At 40.2% G+C, this 20915-nt stretch overlaps 1 protein-coding gene across 4 annotated transcripts; it reads right to left on the bottom strand.

Annotated features, from left to right (window-relative positions):
• Positions 1 to 3840: 3840 nt before the first annotated feature.
• Positions 3841 to 20839, bottom strand: xpo6 (exportin 6). Of its 4 annotated transcripts, none has more exons than XM_088333092.1 (25): positions 20548 to 20839; positions 20102 to 20441; positions 17561 to 17651; positions 16970 to 17082; positions 16369 to 16566; positions 16014 to 16173; positions 13890 to 13967; positions 13269 to 13788; positions 11434 to 11560; positions 11176 to 11285; positions 10989 to 11097; positions 10817 to 10909; positions 10441 to 10510; positions 10198 to 10357; positions 9727 to 9819; positions 9310 to 9454; positions 7551 to 7697; positions 7279 to 7468; positions 7025 to 7180; positions 6812 to 6926; positions 6504 to 6675; positions 6258 to 6419; positions 6007 to 6105; positions 5695 to 5925; positions 3841 to 4418 (listed from the first exon to the last, which is right to left on the bottom strand). In XM_088333092.1, exons 2-25 carry the CDS (start codon positions 20102 to 20104, stop codon positions 4317 to 4319), a joined length of 3444 nt encoding a protein of 1147 aa, XP_088189218.1. In that variant the 5' UTR covers positions 20105 to 20441; positions 20548 to 20839; the 3' UTR covers positions 3841 to 4316. The 4 variants fall into 4 exon arrangements, with proteins under 4 accessions (XP_088189218.1, XP_088189217.1, XP_088189220.1 ...); XM_088333091.1 differs by lacking the exons at positions 20102 to 20441; positions 20548 to 20839 and adding exons at positions 17763 to 17812; positions 17883 to 18069; XM_088333094.1 differs by lacking the exons at positions 20102 to 20441; positions 20548 to 20839 and adding exons at positions 17763 to 17787; positions 17883 to 18032.
• Positions 20840 to 20915: the final 76 nt, after the last annotated feature.

Genomic DNA, 20915 nt, shown 5'->3' with positions numbered 1-20915 from the left:
CCAGATCAGCTTTTACTTTTTTCCCTCTATTTAAATGTTGTTACCTGTTTACCCTGGAGTGCCATGACCTTATCTCGTTGCATACAATGTTTACAACGTGGTTGTCAACTACAATAAAGACATTTCCCTTTCACGTTAGCGCAAATTCTTCTACATGAACCCGAAAGCAAGGGCATACAGAGGCTGCTGGAATTACAAATGTTAATTTGACTCGGTTTTAGAAAATGAAAAACTGTTTTACAGTGGCCTTGAGGGTAGGGTACCCGCCCCGAGACTGGGAGGTTGCTGGATTGAGCCTCGGCCGGGTCATACCTAAGACAACATTGGTACCCATTGCATCCCTGCTTGGCGCTTAGCATTAGGGTTTGAAATTGAGGAGTAGGGTCATCCAATGACTCCCAATACATCAGTTGGGTTGAGCTAAGGGGCTGGGAATCCCCACCTCGGTATCAATCTCACAGAAAGGGTCAAAAATGTGAATGTGTTCTTAACTCTAGCCACCACCCACTGGGGGGGATATGGCTCCAGTATCTATATACCGGCATATATACCTTACAAATTTAACAATAAAATTGCATTTATGCTAATGTAAGTGCAAAGGTTGCAGTGGACAGAATGGCTCACTCCATCACTCAGTGTTGGTACACCTTTTTTCATGGCCAAATTCAAGCACTTTTTAAGGATTCTCAAAACACATTTCCCAATTTCTCCAGTACCATTGAAAGATATTCGTTGTGAATCATGTATTTCAGCGGTTTACAGAACTGATTAGTAATCTTACATGTGCATTTATCAAGACATTTCGATTTTTCTATCTATCTATCTATCTATCTATCTACCCTGGTCATATCCCTCAAGAGGGGTGACCGACAGCAAGACAAATTAATACCAAAAAAAAAAAAAAAAAGGTAAATAGTAGCAAAAAACACACACAAAATTGTTTGGACCATGGCCAACCCAAATGCCCAAACACCCAAACAAGTTAAGAACCTCGGCACCCAAGTTGGTCATGCTTTCGTCCCTCTAGATGAAACAGGACACAAGAAAGCGGCCATGTCACTCGAGTCAAGGTGACACAACACTCTTTTGTTCAACAGCAGGGCCCGACAGCTTTCACTGGTTTACCCCTGCCGCATCATACGGGTGCCCTGCCCATCCCTTAGAACACGTCTAAACATCCCTTTTACAACACCTCTCCACTCATTCCTATCACCAACAAGAGCTCTAGCTTCCACTATATTTAGACATTTTTCCTGCAGTGCACTCACGACACCATCCATCTACGTCAATCCCGGCCTTCCTCTTGGTCTCCATTCATTTATTTCTGCATAGTCGTGTGGTGAGGAGCCCTCTCCCCCCGAGAGGTGTGAGAATTCTCCAACCATGGTCCGCAGCGTGTCGTTAGAGGCGACCTAGTGGAGGGAAGCGAGGGGACTGGGGATCCTCTCCTCTCTACTCCCTAAGAGGCAGCAAGGCAAATAAAGGGGCCGGGAGACCGAAACGTCCGGCAAACCGTGGTTTTAGGGTCACTAAATGTGAGAGGATGTAGAAGTAAAGATAGATAGATAGATACTTTGTTCATCCCCGAAGGGAAATTCACATTTCCAGCAGCATCCCTGAGCTGAGAACAATCGAGAACAATCGAAAATAACACGGGAGCTGCTGGAGTGGCTGCCATTCGTGACGGCACCGGAAGAAAAGAAAGTGAGTGAAAGAATGAGATCGGAAGGATGGTGACTAAAAGGAAGGTTGATGTGTTAGCCTTGAGTACAACATTTAGATTTAAGCTCGAGTAAATCTCAAATATATTTGTTTTAGAGACAAATCTGTCTCCATATAAGCGTAGGGTAAAAATTACAGTATTATGTAATTACACTTTAGTTGCACAAATTTCTCCCATTTCATCATAAATGTCTATAATATATATCAAATTGTTGCACGAATACACATTTCATAGTGTCCTGTTCAGACATAGCATGCACCAGTCTTCTTTGGTTGATTAAGGTTCGTAGGACAACGCCTTACAACTTAATAATACCGTTTGCGTTAATCACGAGGGAAGAAGAAATGCAATGGCAATGCGAAGACACCAGAGAGCAGCGTCAGTATCTTTTTTTAAGCAGTTGTTGAGAATCATGGTAACAACTTAAAGCATTTGCAAGCAGGGTTCATACACCTTTTACATGGTCAAATTGGAGCACTTTGAGGCAATTTTTTAAATCTTTTGAGTAACTAAAAAGAAAGAAATCCAGCACCAATATAAAACACGTTCTTTATGGCTGATGACTAAAATAAATATATCTTGCTGCTAGCACATACTTTGTTCTATTTTTGAGCTGTTCCTATCCATGATCTACGAGCTTTTCGCGTCAATGGGCTGGTATAAGCAGACATGTCTTCCGTCATCCTGCTTCATCAATGTCCACACAGCTTGGCTACGCCACACTTGATAAAGTCTGCTGAAGTAAAGTACGAAATACAAAAAGGAAAGTACTGTGTGTGTGCGTGTAGAAACACAAAACTAGGGATCGTAGGGTCACCATGTCCTGTGTCTCGGCTGTACTACTGCATAGTGGCATCTAGCACCCTTATTCCAAATTATATTTTTTGCGTGATTTTCAGAGCATATTTGTCAGAACTGGTTAAAAGAGAACCGTAAATAGCTAATTTCTTTGCATTTGACCCATTATCTACAGCACTGAAGAGTGACTATTTTGAATTTATATATTATTTCGCAGTAGGCAGCACGGCGGTGCAGTGGTTAGCGCTTGTGCGGCACAGTTCATGTCATGGGAACCTGTCGTGGGTTCAAATCCAGCTCCAGACTTCCTGTGCGGAGTTTGTATGTTCTCCCCGTGCTTGCGTGGGTTTCCTCCGGGCACTCCGGTTTCCTCCCACGTTCCAAAAACATGCATTTCAGGTGAATTGGCCGGTCCAAATTGTCCATAGGTGTGAATGAGCGAATGAGTTGTCTGTCCCTGTGTGCCCTGCAATTGGCTGGCAACCAGTTCAGGGTGTCCCCTGCCCACTGCCCGGAGATGGCTGGGATGGGCTCCAGCCCCCCGCGACCCTAATGAGGATAAGCGGTACGGCTAATGAGATGAGATATTATTTCGCATTTTCTGGGATTCTGTTGGTTTGACTTAAAAATTGTTTAGTGTGTAAAAAGTTAAAATAGCTTATTTTACATTTTTTTGTAGATATGTGAATATTTTAATGTATAATTAACGTTTTTTAGGGATCCTCTGCAAAACATATGGAATTTCTCATTACTAAATTGTTTAGTGCATTTTTATATTATTATTGAAAATATATTAAGAAACAAAATATTTGAGGAGCCGTAAGCTGTTTGGGAGCAGATTTTTGAAATAGCTGTTCTCTTGGGTGCAACCAGTACGGGCGGTAACGTTTCACTTGACAACGCCATAATGACAAATCACCAGAGCTGGCGTGTCGGCGTCACTTTTGCGCTTAAAAAAAAACCTCATCATTTATTGCGTAGTCTATAGAGTTAAAATACCAGAAAACATTTTCGAGTACTTCACCCAACATTCAAGCATTTTCCTGACCTTGAAAACACAAAAAAATGTCAAGCACCCGTAAAAAAAAAAAACTGATATTACCATTGGATCGTCTCAAGACACAATTTTACATGGCAGGAGAGTATATGCATAGGGTACTTTTCAATTTTGGCTAACCTGCAACAAGTTGAAGATTTAACCCTGTGTACTGCCGAAGAAATCTGAAATAGGCTCCTGCACATCCGTAATGCTAATGAAGCCAAGTGGTTTGGAAGGTAGCTGGTTGGCATGGCAAACATATTCCAGGTAAACAATCACATGCTTGTATTGACAAAAAAAAATGCACTTTATTAAATCAAGCAAATGATCCACTTTCAAAATGGAATGATGTGAAAGATTTTAAGTTGAGAGTCCATCTCCTCTGGAGATGAAAAACCTGAAGGCAAAAATGAACAGAAGCAGACATTTCAAAAACTCTTAACGAGTTAAAAGTGCTCAGTCTCAGCTCGGACCGAGACAGGGGAAAGAAGGCCTGGCTCAGACTGGTCCGGGTCTGGGGTAAAAACAAGCCTACTGCAGACCAGGTCCACAATACCCGCCCATCAATCATTGGCGACATGTGGCGGATGCTGCTTAAGAAAACAACGACCCCATTGCGCCAAACGACTACAGTATAAAAACCAACAAACAGCAGCATCCTCAACCTTCCTAAAACAGAATTTGGAGTGTTGGGCCTCGTGGTCAGCACAGGCAGTCCTTGAATGTCTTTAATCAAGTTGAAGAGGTTCAGTCGCGCTATAGCTTGATGGTGCCGATCGGCAAACTGCTGTTGCACAGTCTGTAGTAGCGAAGGTCGTTCACGAGCCGCTGGACGCTTTGAGTGAACGACGGCAGGTCCTTCAAAATGAAAAATAAAAAGCACAGGGGAATGGCCATCATTCATAAACGGAAATGCTTGTAACCATGCATATAAAGAAACAATTTTCAGGAAACAGTTTAACTCAGCCTCTGTGTATGATCGTTTTATTATTACCTTTAAAAAGATTTAGTCTCGCTTTATCTTACATCCCTGCTAAATGTTTTTAAACCAAGGCAGGGAAGTCAAACTCAGTTTAGATCTGTGGCTGAATCCAGGCTTTCTATTCTCAGGAAGTCCGGATCAGTAAAAGAATGTCTACCATAAATTTTTGTCTTCAGTATTATGCTTTCTCATCTAGCCTACATTAGTAACCTACCCTACATATTATAATCACGGATGACAAGGGATCTTTTTTAAGACACATTTACAAACCTGCCAACGTTACCGCTCCTTTAAAAAATATATACCTATTTTTCAAATTTAAACCCTAAGAAGATCTCGACTCAAGACCAGTATTTTAGTCTATTGTTGCTTCATTTTGAAGCGAGTCAGTCTTTGTGCATCCAACAATCCCGTTTGATTTCCATTTTGGTACAAGTTTACCACTTGCGGTGTTATTTCGACCCTACCGACCGCCAGCATAGAAGCTTCAAACACTGAATGCGACGTTCGCGCATGCACATTCTGAGAAATGCATACACAATTAGTCTTTCACCTGTGATCGTTTGAAATGTCTAATAATTTTGGTCACACTCGCATCTTAGCTAATTTGAACTTCTCGCCTCGCTGGTGCGTAACGCTCGTTTCTGCTCGGAGAAATCGGAGTCTTCACTGCCCCTACTGCTTTTAGACTCGCGACTGTTTTTGTCAGCGATGCGTTCCTTTCGCCCTCCTCGACGGCCACGTCGAGTTCGTCTGCCTGCCGGAGTCGCGGCTCCATTTCCGGCTTGCCCTCGCCCCACCTCCGGGTTGGGGAGTATAGCTTTTGATGTTCACCGCCTGTCGCAATTGTTTTTGTTTTGTACCGGCAGGCTCCGCAATGGCTTTGGTGCTAGCCCGGCTGGTTTCTCTTCCCGGTTCTCAGTGTGTCCATTTATTGGCAGACTGCCTCGATTTTTTTCTTTAGTGGCACGGTCTTGTAGTTAAGGGTGAGGCTCACATTGCCGCTCAGGCATGGATCAATAGGGCTCACTCTACCTCCAAAAATTGGACTTTAACAGAAAACCAGCTTGTGTGTGAAAGGACGGCCCCTGTGTTAGTGTGCCCAAATTAGACCATTGTTCAGTAAAAACTATAGTTTATTAAATTACTAACCCGTTCCATCTTAAAGTTGCGTGCAAGAACAGTTCGCTGGTTGGTGTCCACGCCCTGGCAGCTGTTGAGGAACTCTGGCATAAAGGCTGAGTAGAAGCCATCAAAGTCCACAGAAGCCATGTTGTAGATGGCCACAGTGATTTCCTCCTGGAGAAGGTCGTGACTTTTATGAAGGAGGACCTGCAGCAGTACGTTGATGAAGTGGAAGAGCATCGAGGTCCGGAAAAGCTTCTAAAGAGACACAAGTGTGATTCAGCTGGAAGAAGACGTGCAAGGTTCTGATGGATACTGCCAGGCCTGCTTGCTGCTTACTCTGTGATACAACTTATGTTTACTGTTGAGGGACTCCAGATAGAAGAGATTCTGTTTAAAGATGTGGATGTCTGGCTGCAGGAATGACTGACCAAATGCCTAAGAAACAATGGACACCATATCGATTAACTGATATCTGCAGTTATCTAGCAGGCGTTTATTATTCGGAGATCAAGAATTCATACAGTACATATTCCTCCATCTGACTAAATGCAATGACAGTAGCGTGTCCAGCAATCTGGCTGACTTACCTGCATGGCAGCTGTGAACTGTGCCTCATTTTCCATAGTGTCCTCAGGGGCTCCTCTTTGAACAGTTGTCAGAATAGAAGTTTTAAAGAAGTACCTCCAGTTATGGTGAAGTATTTGGTATAAAAGCTCAAACATCTCTGCTTTGACATCAGGAGAAGACCGCTGCGAAAAGATAAGAGTTCATCAGCAAAACAAAGGGGACATTTTGTCATACTAGAACAACTCATCAAAGTTTGGCCAACTGACCTCTGCCACAATTGGGTAGACCTGCTCCATGCATAGAGAGAGAATGCTAGCGAGGAACGGTTTAAAAGCTTGACCAGGTTCTTGTACCACAACCTGCAGGATTTTCAAGAACTTCTGTACCACTCGACAGCCCGCGCTGCCCTCCTGCAAAATACTGGCTGCCAGTTGTTCCCTAAAACATACAGGACACACCGTTAAATATAATAAAATTGCATGTTTGACTAGAAAAGTCTAAATTTCAGCTTCGGGTCACAAATCAGGAGAGTACACAAGGTAACTAAAACTAATGTAACGGGTGATTGTTCAACCTGGTGAACAAGCTGAGGAATGTTTGGAGGATCTGTCCGGTGAAGGCAACACCCATCTGGACTCTCAACGCCTGAAAAAGTGTCAAGAAGAAGGCCAACATCTCATCCGTCACTTCTGAAAAAAAAAAAAAAAAAAAATGACGACCTTTAAACCGCTGGTGAGGAAGCTTGGCTGTTTTTGTTGCTCTCCGCAAACTGTTAAAGAGCATTGACCTGGCTGCTGAATAAACACGGGGAACAGGCTGAGGGACACTTGGGCTGACTCTTGCAGACTATCATAGCAGATCTGGCGGGATTTGGTGGACTCTCCAGATATGCTGTCCACTATGTCTCGGAGGATGGACAAGGTTTGTTGTATCACCATTTTCACTGATGAAAAACCAACAAACAGATGATTTCATTTATTAATGTTAAAATATCTTGGCAAGGCAAAATATATTTACTAGTCAAAGAGACTATTGACCCACAGTTGTGCAATTCTTGTTGCCGTGGAGTAATGTTAACTGTCCCTCTTAACATACGATATTCGCGTGTGAGGGCCGCCAGCAGGCTGGCATGGCTGCCCGACCGTGTCTGCCACTGCTGCTCATTTTCGGGTAAATTTGGCCATGGAAGAAGCAGCATGTTGGATAAGGCTCGACATACTAGCAAGTGAGCCTGCAACCGTGCAAAGACATACAGAATTTTTTTTTAATGAGCATAAAACAATTCTAATGAGGTACTGGTTGTATATATTCACCTCTGGGGGGAGCTTGCGAGTCTGATTCTCAGTTATGAGGTTGAAAATGGTCTGAACAGCAGGCAAAGTCACCATGAACACAGGTCTCACTGTTAAGGTTAAGGAAACCATCAGATGGCAAGCACACAGCAGTAGCTTTTCCGGTACCTGCAAACAATAACATCAGCAATTGTGAAGCAAAACACATTTTTTAAATACACTCTTTTTGTTGAAAAAAATTTAGTCAGGGGCTCTAAATATTTAGTTATTATAATATTGAGCTGATTTCATGAAAATGACTGCAGATGACATTTCACCATTGCTTATGATTAATAAACCAATTGTCTGCATGCTGAATTATTAGTACAGACGCTCCCTTACTTAAGACCATTCGACTTACCAAAAACGGTAAATACGATTTTATTCGAGATGTCGAAAAATATCCGGACATTGCAGTAAGTTAGATTTTGTATTGTGCACATTTTCCCAGAGTACAGAACAGTACTGTAGTGCTTCTTTCCGCCACTATCGGCGTGTGGTGCTGTGAGACCTCACCCAGTATCCACCCTGAAGAAATCTGGCTTTTACTTGTTAGTTTGTGTGTAAACATACTGCGTGTACTGTATCTCTGGCACGCTAAGAACCTTGACGTTTTTCTTGTTTAATATTTCGTGCATCCATTTAGTATGGTTGGTGTAAAGTGTAAAGAAGAGGCAATCGGTTTCTTTTGAAATGAAAGTGGAATAAGAAAGCCTGATGCCGTTGAAAAAACCGTTGGATTGCTTTTTTTTGTCCACTCTCTACCACGGAGGACCTTTTGAAGCCCATCTTCCAAGAGTAAGTTAAAATCAACTTTATTTATCTTTATAGACCATATTATTATATTAAATGTTTATGTTTTAGTACAAAGAATATGGTTTACTTAAACAAGCCTTAAACATACTTATACAAACCTTAAACAAACAAAATATAGCACTGAAGCAACGTGCGAACAAATTCAAATTAAGAACGATAATCCAGAAACCATCTCGTTCGTAAGTAGGGGAGCGTCTGTATCACCACGACAACGGTACTTTACGTTATAAGAAGCACCATTTTAATCTTCTTATATTTGTTGTTGTTTTAACACCGTTTGTGTTGTTTGCAGTGGTATTAGAAAACAACGCATCGGCTTTAATTAGGAAAGCCCAGAAATCAAAATTTGGGTCCGACACCAAATTGAAACTGTCAAACTCTTTGGACCAAAACAGAATATTAAACATCGGAAAAAAGATATATTTCATATTGCACCCACTTAATAAAAATGGTAAAATATAAAAGGATTAATCAAGGATTAAAGAAGCACTACAGTTCTGTCCTGTATTCAGGGAAAAAGGTGCACACAATACAAAATCTAACTTACAGCAATGTGCGGATATTTTTCAACATCCTGAAAAAAATGTTCGTATCTACCGTTTTTCGTAAGTCGAATGGTCGAAAGTACTTAAATTAATGAAAACGAGACCCAGCTAAGCTTTCGTTACACTTTCATATATGCGCACTTATATGCTTGTCTGTGTTGTTATAACGCGGCCGCAAGCAAAGGGCTATCGCACCCCCATCGTGGGATGCGTTAAAAACAGATATACAACCAGCTACAAAAAATGGGCATTTTACCTCGGTGTGCCATACGGTCGTGAAAATGCGGTACTCTAGTATAACGAAATCCTAATTTGTGGATGGGCAACCGGTATAACCTTAAGTGGAGAAACATAAATTAAGTATGACCTAAAGATGTTACCTTTGCAGTGATGAGGGGGCTGCTGGCATCTACTGCAGATGTTATGAGGTTGACAAACTGGCTTTGATTTTGACTCTGGACCTCACTGTAGAATTGCGCAAGCCAATGAGAGTAGGCTTGTAAAGCTGCAAGGGCCTGTGCATGTCTGCAATAAACACATACATAAGCAAAGAAGAGCTAATAGTTTAATATTTAAAACTATTTCAAAGTAGATCATCTTTTTGGCTTGCATTAATGTGGAACACAGAACAGACGCAAAATTGAAAATATATTTTAGTTATCTTATTTTGTGGAGCCAAAGAATTATGTCACTCATTGGGTCCTTACAATAGTAGGTCATCACCATACTGGAAATAACCATTTTATAGGAAGCGCTTACCGCTACACAAATGTTAAATTGTAGAATAAAATACTTACACATCGATGAGGTCTGGTTTGAGTACAGAAGGCACTGCGGTTTCCAGGTCGTACAAGCTGGTCTGAGACGCGTAACAAGTCACTTTCACCAGCCTGAAAAAAAATAGTTTAGTTTGGACACAAAGGATTGTCTCTGAAATGAATATCATGATCAAGTTTTGTCTTCTGCAATACAATTAAAAAACCAAAAATGTCATACATTCGGAATTCGTTACAAATCAATTGAAGTATTTATTGTCTTAATATTGCCGATTATAGTGAAATTTCAAATATCCCATCTCAAACTATTAGAATATCATAAAAAGTATACCAGTGGGCTGAAGCCATAACCAGCAAATATTGAGATAAAAGGCTTGTAATATTTCAGTTGATGTGTCATTTATCCAGAAACAAGAGTTAATTTCAGTCAAGTGAGAACAATGCGTCAAAATTCAAAGAAAAATAGGGTTTTGAAAACAATATCTCAGTGACCTCTCAACAACTGCAAGGGCATCCACGAAACGAGAGGCGAAAATTTCTCCTATGAAGTGTTCAGCCAAACGCCCGACTGCTTGGAGGAGGGAGCTAAGGTCCCTGAGAGAGCAGTGAAGTCGGCGGCAGTCATTCTCTGCGGTGATATTAAGCCTGTGACCTGCAAGGATAGAAATTTACATTTGAGATGGGAACCCAAACCACCACCAAACACAATGAGGAAAGAGATAAGAAGTGGCTTACTTGTGCCAGTGGTGACAATAAACTGCTGCAGACCCAAGTATACATCCAAGTTTTCTTGAAAGTTTGGAAACTTACGGGAAAAAAAAGTTATATCAGGAGACCAGCGATGTATAAATAAAATAGGCCGAATTAGCACAAAGTAAATATTGTTATATTCTCAATATTATTTAACTTTAGATAAATACGCGTTGTTGTTCACTTTGCCTTTTGAAACGGAATTACAAAAATCGATTACTGAAGATGCACAATTGTTGTAGTGAAATATTTTTAGTAGTATAGTCAGCCAGAGAAAATATCGTAAGACCAATTGTTACTATGGAACAAGTGTGTCCAATTTGGATGCTCATAGAATTTATGCACATGGAAACAAACTCACCAACGTAGAAAATGCATGTGAAGGGAGCAGCTCCATCACCTTGGCAACAACCTCAAGACTCTGACGCAGGTACTTTTGCCATTCAGTCTGTTGCTATTGTTACCACATAAAAGAAAGATGTAATATTCCTCCGCAATGAAAAACTGCAAATTGATGTGCAGAAAGTTCTTACATCATCATCGAGCGTCTCGTCATCTAGTTCTTCTAGTTGGACCTGGTTGTAACGAAACTGGATACGGTTTAGAACTTCTCTCAATAAAAGGACTAAGGCATCTTTGTACCTGGAATACAACCAAACACTTTTCATTTGACTGACCAGAATGAATGAGGAGGGTTAAATCTTTTTGTTTTTCAATTACCTGTTGAGAACACTTTCTCGGTCTGCGAGTCTGCTTTTGATTTTGGTTGTAAGAAAATCCAAAAACACACTCCATATATCCAAACAAGCAAAGTATCCGTCATGGGTAGGCTAGGGGAACGGGCAAAAAATAAATCAAATTAAATCATTGAAAGAAACCAGGGTTACTGTCATCTCAACGATTGGTTGAGGTCTTGTTAAAATATTAAAAATCAATAAAGGCCAACATGAGAACTAATGCAAGTCCACAAATCCTTACCTGGTTGAACGTGTACTTGAACAGCAGAGCAAGAAACTCTACAATTGGAAATTGAGGACTTGACTCAATCCGCCTTAAGTGAACACTTACAAACAGACGCAGGAAATCTGTGAACTTTTCCAAGTAACTGCAAGAAAACAAGAGAAACATAATTTAAATTTTGTTATTCCTCCCTTCTTGCGTCTTGTGAAAAGCCCATGTTTTGTAAACAAGGGCTGGAAAGATGAAAAAGTTAAAATCAGCTTGGACGACTAATGTCCAAGTTGAATTCCAGGAAGCCATTTTTTCTACTGCTCATCTCAGTTCAGGGTCACATGCAAGTTGGGAGTTCACCCAAAGTTTAAGTAAACCACGGAAAATACAGAAACGTATATTGTATTACCCCTATTACCCATAACAGGACATTAATGACATTTTTGCTTTTGTAGAGTAATCGTTAAAATGCAATATCCGTCTGTTTATTTGCATTCCTAGGGGCGGCCATTTTGCAAATGCTGTCAAGACATCACAAATGCTCATTATAATTAGTTGAGACGTGGTCAACATAAATGTCATCGACACCAACAATAATGTGGTGGCCCTGGGGGGCGGTTTAAAAAAAATCAGTTGGAGTTTGCTTAACTCATATTCCGTCACAATATTGATCAGATATTGTGGTTAGACTACTAGTAGTCCACAAAACAGATAATCATGAGGAAATTATCTGATTCGACTTCCACTTTAACCTTACTAGTATGCTTTGGAAGTTTGGGAGGGAGCCACGTACAACAAGAGTGGTACAATGTCAATACAAACATCCAACCTCAGATTTTATTTTGTAAAGCAATTACATTAACCACATAAATTACAATGGCGCTTAGCACTTGTAGAGTAAAAAACAAATGTTTATACGGAGCTAATGACACACGTGACCAAACTTGTGACTATTGTGACGAAGAAGCCGTTGCAAGAAAGACCGCAATATTAATATTACAGCAGTCCTGACAAAAGCACACTAACAGATACATATAAACTTGATTTAACATCTTGAAAACTCATCAATCCAAGAATTCAGCTGTTCAGTGACCCAGTACTTTTGACAAACAAGGAACGAAATGGCGAACTTCATTACAGATGTATTTTGAAACATAAATTGGCCAACTGACTGGAAAAATAAAATAAAAAAAAAAGGTTACAAGAAACTAGTTTTTGATCATTGTCCTTTCATGTGTAACAAAGGAGGCAAGATAAAATTTTAAGAAAACTATGGCTCTGCACAGAATAAGAATAGAGTAAACATGCAAATTGTATAAAAAGTGGGGTTTAACAATAACCGCCAATCAAAATGAAATCCCCGTTTCTTCTCAATGATAGTATTTTCACTAAAGCACATACTGTCTTCAAACCACAATGGAAGACAGCTCCTTTATTATCCTTTGCTACGATGTTGCTTAAGTATTAATCGTCGCCATCAATATAGTCCTATCGCCCACTATTGCGTGACACTGGAGAAAATTCTGTCAATTGATTGATACTGGTTGGGAATTCGAGCATTAATCTCAGTAACTGGCCCCGAAGAAAGAAAGTAGTCGAAGTCAACCCTTAAAAATAAACACAACCCTCTGAAACATTAAAAAGTTGGACAAGCAAAAGGTTTGGAGGGGGAAAATGATAGCCATCCGTGAAAGTTAAATGGTAAGCTATTTTAAGTGTACAATATATCTTTACTTTTTGAAAGTTATATGTATTGTTTGGCCACACAACTGGTCACGCCGCTGAATTTTGAAAAAAGAAAAAAAAACGGAAAAGGTTACATTAAAAAATTGGTCTTATTGCAATAGTGGTCTGAAACAAACCTCTCGTCAAGTTCCTGGAGACGACTCTTGACTGTGTGGGCGTTATTCTCACGAGTGAGCCTCTGCAGAAGAAAGAAAGTCTGCTGGAACATTCGCAACAGGTACTCCTCGAAATCCATGGGTACGCAGTTCTTTGACACCAATTCGTTGACGCAGGTCATGGCGAGCACGCCGAGACGGGCACGATCAGCCTTGCTATCCTCACTCAGTCGCCCGCCACCGTTGGATATTGGCAACATTGTCCCCGAATTGAGGTGTCCGTTAGAAGTGGAGGAAGAGGAGATAAGGGACCCGGACTTGGTTTTGGTCCGAAGATCGCAACCAAAACGTGCAAAGTAGAATATGGACGCCAGCAGAGTAGGCGTAATGTTGGTGGACAGAGGAATCCAGCTGAACAGGTGAGCCAAACACTCCAAAACCAAACAACAGAGCTGCTGGCTCTCACTGTCCAGTGCTGCCATGGGTTGGCACAGAAGTTTCGAATACTGACTGCCCTGAAACAACGTTCCCAAAAGTTCCACTGGAAGATTGGAGAGGGGCATAACAGATACACAATCTCTTATTATTCAAAAAGTTTAAAAGCAAAAAGAATTTCACTTCATTGGAGAAGATTACACTTACTGCATTCTCCTGAGGTCGGTGAAGGAGGCGGCGTTGAAGTAATGATGCTGTGCTTGTCCCAGTAAGTCTCCAATATTCCTAAAAATTAGGATATAATGTACAGATCGTTTTAAATTTTGTACAACAAAAAAAAATGCTTGAAATCCAATCTGCTGACAAAAAAAAACCCCCAACATGCTTGTTTATGCGCAAAGAGTGACGGACAATCAGTTCCCGCATTTCAACCAACGTATAGAGGGGCCACATAAGAAATGTCACAAAAACCGACATTTTTCTGATTTTCATAGTTATAAAAGACCACCTTTTCACAACTATAAACCGCAATTTAAAGTATTAAATTCGCTTCAAAAACGTGTGGCGTTCCCTTTTGTGCAGCGCACCCTGTGAGTGTTAGGGACATGAAGTAGAGGAGACAATGAAACTTTGAGGGGAAGTGTGAGCCTTGAATGAGTCTTACAAGAGCAAGTATTTTCATGTGCGACAACCAGTATGTTTCATCAGTATGAGCATAGGTACATTACCGATTGTGTTCAAGGGTGTATGTGAATATCACATGAGTCTCGCGTGAAATTTGGTTTAATCCACACTATGCAATCAAAGTTTGCATCCTAGCATGTCCTCCCCATGCCTGATGCAAAATAATGCAATCTGCAAGCATCTCCAGCGGCCATCAGGATTTTGCTTATGATGGTAGGTTCCACTTTCCTTAGCATTGGTGTTACATCTGCAGCAGTACTATTCCATGGTATATTTCGCTTCGGCATGCGGTCTTCTTTGAGCATGCGTTATCTCTCAAATACATAGCTTTGATAAACTTAATGATGCATGGGATTACCACAACACGCTACATAGCTTATATCGCTACCTGAAATGGTCATATGATCCCAAAAACGTAATCGACACAACTTGAAGCAACTCTTAAAATGGCGACTGGTGTTCAGGTGATGGAAAAGTTTGATAATGACGCCAATCACCAACCGCATCTCGTTATTGGCTACATGAGGCTTTGAAACCGATGAAAATAAACAAGTGAAGCAAATGAACTGTGATCTTGCTGTCATTCTGGGAGGTCTAAAATATACAGTGTTGGGCAAGTAACTTGAAAAAGTAATCAGTTATAATTACTCACCACTTCTTTTGAAACGTGCTTAACATCTCTTTTGAGGAAACTAGAGTAGGATTCTTTATCAGTGGTTCCAGCGGGCCGTAAGAACGTTTAGGGGGTTACTCAATACTTTTTAAAGCACAACCAAACTATGTTTTGCGATGCTCCAGTTTAAAATATGTGGACTTGTGTCTGTGCACGTGTTGTTGGGGTAAGGTAGGCGTAATAGAACACCATGATAGAAAATGACACCATAACATTAATGGGTAAAACGTTGGTACTATAAGATGAAGTGATGGCGTGCGGATAGTATATAAAGCCAGTGCCCGATCATCAGGTCTCTCTTGTGTGTGTGTGTGTGTGTGTGCGCTAGGGTGGTCCTTATTTTTCGACTTTTAAAATTTCATGCTCTGACCCCTTGAATATGTTCCAATATATACAAAACGTAATTAGGCAAAGTTTCATCAAAATCAAAGGATATTTAGAGGTCGCTCAAGGCCTCTGAAATTTTGGTATGAAAAATAAGGATTTTTCGCACATTATATCAGACCTAGTGTACAAAGTTACTTGTAACTTTTCTTGTGTTACAATTATAAGCAATGGACTGAAATTGGATGTTCTAAAACGCCGTACACATAGGGTTAAGATTTCCGTTTTTTCTCGAAAATTGCCAAAATTTTACCATTTTGGGAAATTTCAAAGTCGTTGAGCTACCTCTAAATATTATCCAAATTGTTCAAAATTGCACACAGTGTGTTTTTATCGATAAAGGAACATATGCGGGGGGTCAGAGCCCAATATTTCAAAAAAAAAAATTTCGACCTCCATTAAGGACCACCCTAGTGTGCGCGCCAAATTCATCAGTAGAACACTTCATTAAGACTGCGCATGTTAGTGTGATGCGCCTTATGATGAAAATACAGCAATTGTTATGAGTAAAAGGTACCAGTCTTTACCTAAATTTTTACTTCAAGCTACCTCATTGTATCATGTGTAAAAGTACAAAATACGTTGCTTACGTGTTAGGAGTCCAAGCGTTGTTGGTACTTGATCCAACAGCAGTTTACGCAGTTCCTCTTTACGGGCAACACTCAAGTCTTCTCGAGGACAAGCTAGTTCCTCAGACGTGGTTTTTAACATGACCAAGCCTAACTGGGCCAAAGCTGGGGATTGGATCAACTGCAAATCACATCCCAAAAATATTACACTTTAAAGGCTGCAAAATAGGCAAACAGGTGCATCATTTGATATTTGATGGAATAACGCTTTAAGAAAAGCCCTGCAGGGTGCAGTAAATAAAATGATTGTGAAGAATAAGTCACAAATAGCCTTGCAATAGGACACAATAGCCTTTTCTGAATCAGTAAGACTTACCTGAAGCATGTTTGTAAAAAAATCGTGATAAAACATTGGCCAGTCCTGACGCCCAATGTCCACAATAACTTTGCAAAGTTTATTACGAATGAAATAGGGCACTGCTTTGTGGTGTTCAAGTAGGAGTTTGGGCAAACAGCTGCGAATCTCCACTTTGTCTTGTGATGCTATACCGATCCACATCTTGTTTACCAGGTTCTGAAAAACGACAGGAAAATAAAACAATTAGAGAAATGTGGTCTCCCTGCTGAAAGCCCCTAACTTGCTGTCCTGGCATCGTATTTATAACTCAGATCTGCACATAGTCAATGGTCAAGACATTTTGTTTAATGATGCTTTAAAAAACAAGAACAACTGATCGCTTAAACCTACTGGAAACAATTGGAACAAAATACAATGAACATAACAAAACAGGCCAAAAACAACAACAGAATTTTGCACGCATTGTTCTGCACTACCAAACATCTCGCAACAGTTACAATTTAAATGAACATGTGTGTATTTGCAAAGTGAGAAGGTGCACAAAGGTGCCAACCTGCAACGTTGACTTTGAAAATAAATAGCTAACCACATGTTCCACTCGACATAAGATATGACTTACTTCAAATACTGTGAGGCTATACATCATGACGTATTCATTCCGGGTATTGGAGAGGAAGAACAGGCAATGGCGCCACGCTCCTGTCTGCTGTGCAAAGTTATTCAGCAATTCTTCTGTAGAAAGAAGGAAGTGGCAATAATAAACAACAAAGATGCGCTGTGCAACGCTTCATTTGTACACACAAAGGATGTGCATTAAAGAAGTAATGAAAACAAGCACTGTCAATGTAATTCTGCAACAAATTAATGTTTATTTGTAAAGCTTTATGAAATGGTATCTACTGTACTTTGGTCTGTAGATCGTTCCATGACAAATACAAGACTCGGCTAAAATAACAACCTTTTTTGAATCTTTTGAAATCAATTTCATTATGTTTTCAAGTAATCCTTAGTTTTAAAATAAATGTTACTTGTGAAGTGTCAACAGTCTTGTTAAGCAAATGCAATTGTATATTTATTGTCACAAGAAAATGGGCGAGGTACATCTTGAACTGGTCATCATAAATGGGAAAAATTTAGCTTGGTCAACAGAACGTTGCGTTTACTTATTGAATGAAAAAAAAAAAAAAATTTTGATGAGAAGCGCACATACCTATTTCTCGTTTCCTATCATTTGTTGTGCTGCTGTGAAAGAACTCCGTCATCAGGCTCTCCAGTGCATGCAGTGACGCCTCCTCAGTAGCCTAGTGGATAATGAAAAGCAACAAAGGGTGGAAAAAAATGACAAACCAAATCAGAGGTACTAGGAGTCGACAGACCATCAAATTGAGTCCAGGAATGTTTAGCAGCTTTACCTTGAAATGCAGAGCATACTTGGGGCTAAAGTTTGATTTGGAAAAAATGGCTGTACTATTTATTATTTAATTTCTAACAAAATATGTGCTAACTTAAAAGCAGATTTAAACACTACTTACATGTGATTAGGGATATAAAGTGCTGTGAAAAAGTATTTGCGCCCTTCATGATTTCTATGTTTTTTGCATATTGACTCACGAAAGGTTTCCAATCATCAAAACCAATTTTAATGTCACACAGGCCCAACTAAAGGAAATACAGAAAGCAGTTTAGCTCCTCAGTGGCTTTGCTTTGCCATTGCATTTTTGCTTGCATTAGTTTGGTCTAGATCAGGGGATGGTGTCATAAGAGACGGCTCAGCTAAAAAGTCTCTGTAGTGCGAAGTGGAAGGAGAAGAGGACGACGAGGTGAGCGGAGAAGATGAGGTAAAATTTTGGACTATTTGATAAAGTTTCAGGAGCGAGCAGAGAGAGTGGGAAAGGTGAGATGGCACAACATTCATTTGGACAGGTAACTTAAAATTAGTTTTACCTGGTTATATCAGTATCAGAAATTATTTTCCCCCCATTTTATTAACACTCCACTTATTGAAACATAAATATTTTGTTTGTTTGTTGTACATGATTCAATTGTTTGTTTGTTTGTACATGATTCAGATTGAATCGTTTCTTGTACATGATTCAATTGTTTGTTTGTTTGTACATGATTCAAATTGAATCGTTTCTCCGGCGCCGTCACGAATGGCAGCCACTCCAGCAGCTCCCGTGTTATTTTTCGATTGTTCTCAGTTATTTTCGATTGTTCTCAGCTTAGGGATGCTGCTGGAAAAGTGAATTTCCCTTCGGGGATGAATAAAGTATCTATCTATCTATCTATCTATCTAAAATGTTGATTCGATTTATTCAGGCACAAACAAATCTAGGCCTATTTGGCTCTGTGTGAAAAAGTAATTGTCTTCTGAACTTAATAGAAAGTTGGGCCACCTTTGGCAGCAATGACAAACATCAAACGTTTATGATAACTGGAGTCTTTCATAATGCAGTAGATACATTTTGGCCCACTCTGCTATGCAAAATTGTTTCAAGTCTGCCACATTGGAGGGTTGTCTAACAGGAAAAGCCCCTACAGCATTCAATATGATTTAAATTCAAGCTTTGACTTGGCCACTCCAGAACCTTTTTCCCCCCATTCAGGTGGACTTGCTGGTGTGTTTCGGATTGTTTTCCTGCTGTATGACCCAAGAGTGCTTGAGTTTGAGGGCACCAAATGATGGCTGTACATGATCCATCAGAATCATCTAGTAAACACCAGAATTTATTTAATGACTTTTTCACTTAAGGCCATATAGGCCTAGGATTTTTTGTGAGTCTTAATAAATGGAATAGACATTTCAAAACTGAATTTTGTTTTTCTTTGGGTTGTCTCTATGTGATATTAAAATTGGATTGATGATCTGAAAGCTTTTTGAGTGATAAAGATGCAAAAAATACAGAATTCTGGAAGGAGGCAAATACGTTTCCACAGAACTGTATTCAAATTTGACCTGTCAACTCTCTGAAGCTATGATGATTGCATTCCAATTACTATGTAACGCTAAAAGACATAAATACTAAGCGTACGTCGAGATTTCAAGTATTAGCTTCTTTGAGTTTTTCGATTCCTTCTTGGACAGATGATCAACAAGCATGTTCAAAAAAAGATAACTTTAAGTGTGGTTATGTGGCAGCTTTCTGTGGTGGAGCAAGCCCCTATTAGGTAGGATGCAGGAGGCTTAGACTCCAGAAGTGTGTGTTGGAGCTTCAGGGAGATAAATTGTACAATTTAAATTTTGAAAGCATCATTTCAGTCACACTGAGCCAATGGGATATTTTGAAGCCCGAGTGTGTTAAAACATAGTGGTAGGAGATGCACTGTCATTAAACTGTTCTAAAACCAATGTCAATATATAAAATGTACGAATTAAATTCGTTCAGTACAGTGACTTAGTGAAAAGGTGGCGTTTCAGTAGCATGCAGGTCGAAATTCCACACATGAGCCACAACTTGCCGGAGCAAGACTAAGGAAGTATTTAGTTTTGCAAAATGGGCGTATTGTAGAAATGGCCTAAAGAGGTGTCACATCCAGTGAATTACCTGCAAACCGTTACACGAGTGAACAGTGTCCAAATATCATTTGACTCATTCAAATAAAAACGGGTTAGGGACAGGACACGTTCAACAGTTTATTGGAAGTAATAGTTCGCACTCGTGTATGTAAAGTGCCTTTATGTTTTAGGTTAGCTCGTAGCATTCAATGCATGAAGACATGTAACAACATTATACAAGAGTGGTGTACTCACCATTTTGGACGGTCTTGAGTGCGTCCTTTACTCTTGTCAGTCTTAAATGAATTGCACGATTAAAACAACTCAATATTACCGAGCTGGACAAAAACTGCAGCTAGCGTTAGCTAAGGTGTAGCTGGCTAGCGTAACCGAAAAGGGGATTCGTCATGGTCTGCACGCGTTAGTCGCGATTCCACGACCACAACACGGATACGTCGCTGCAAAACGCTTACGAACTGGAATCTCAATCGACTTGATTAAAAAAATGATAAACACACTAATTGAAAATGTCCACATGATCTTGCCGTTTCATTTTGTAAAATGGGATCCAATGCTGACAAGCGCCGCTCCAACCCTGGAAATGCAAGTAACGCTAGTTAATCTTTTTTGCTGTTTCTGCACCAAGTATCATGTCCATGGCGTCAGTTCAACTAATTCTAGCGTTGATACGGCGAACTCACGAGCTTTTCTAGAACGACGAAGGCATCGTTTTCTTTCCCCGTGCTAGCTTGGCAGCCGCAGGCAAGTTTCCATGGCTGGTGCTCTTGACAACTGCGCGAAGCAGTTCAATTTTAAGATGAAGCTTAAATACAAACGTTAAATATATCACGCAGATAATTTCAGAATATTTCACATGCTGAGCGCGACAGTGGTTGATGGCCACATTCTATGATTGGGGCAGCGTAAGGATGTGTTCCGATGAAGTCACTCGTTTCACCTCACCACTTCCTATTTTGCAGCAGAAAATCAACAAGACAAATGGAGATAGTGTCAAGGTACCCAACGCAGTAAAAGCACATATATCCGGGTTTACCCACCAAAGTAAAAG

This window comes from Urocampus carinirostris, chromosome 1 (assembly GCF_059441175.1).
Source record: "Urocampus carinirostris isolate Australia breed hairy pipefish chromosome 1, RoL_Ucar_1.0, whole genome shotgun sequence".
Lineage (NCBI taxonomy): Eukaryota > Metazoa > Chordata > Actinopteri > Syngnathiformes > Syngnathidae > Urocampus > Urocampus carinirostris.
This window is presented reverse-complemented; position numbering and strand designations above follow the sequence as displayed.

Bases quoted from the DNA above. Each gene is read 5' to 3' on its own strand.
- xpo6 (XM_088333091.1), bottom strand. From the start codon at position 17,931: ATGAAGGGCGCAAATACTTTTTCACAGCACTTTATATCCCTAATCACA. The intron at 9,820-10,197 runs GTCACTGAGATA...ATTTTTTTTCAG, and splicing joins GCCCTTGCAGTTGTTGAGAG to GCTGGTGAAAGTGACTTGTT. The intron at 5,926-6,006 runs GTAAGCAGCAAG...GTGTCTCTTTAG, and splicing joins AACATAAGTTGTATCACAGA to AAGCTTTTCCGGACCTCGAT.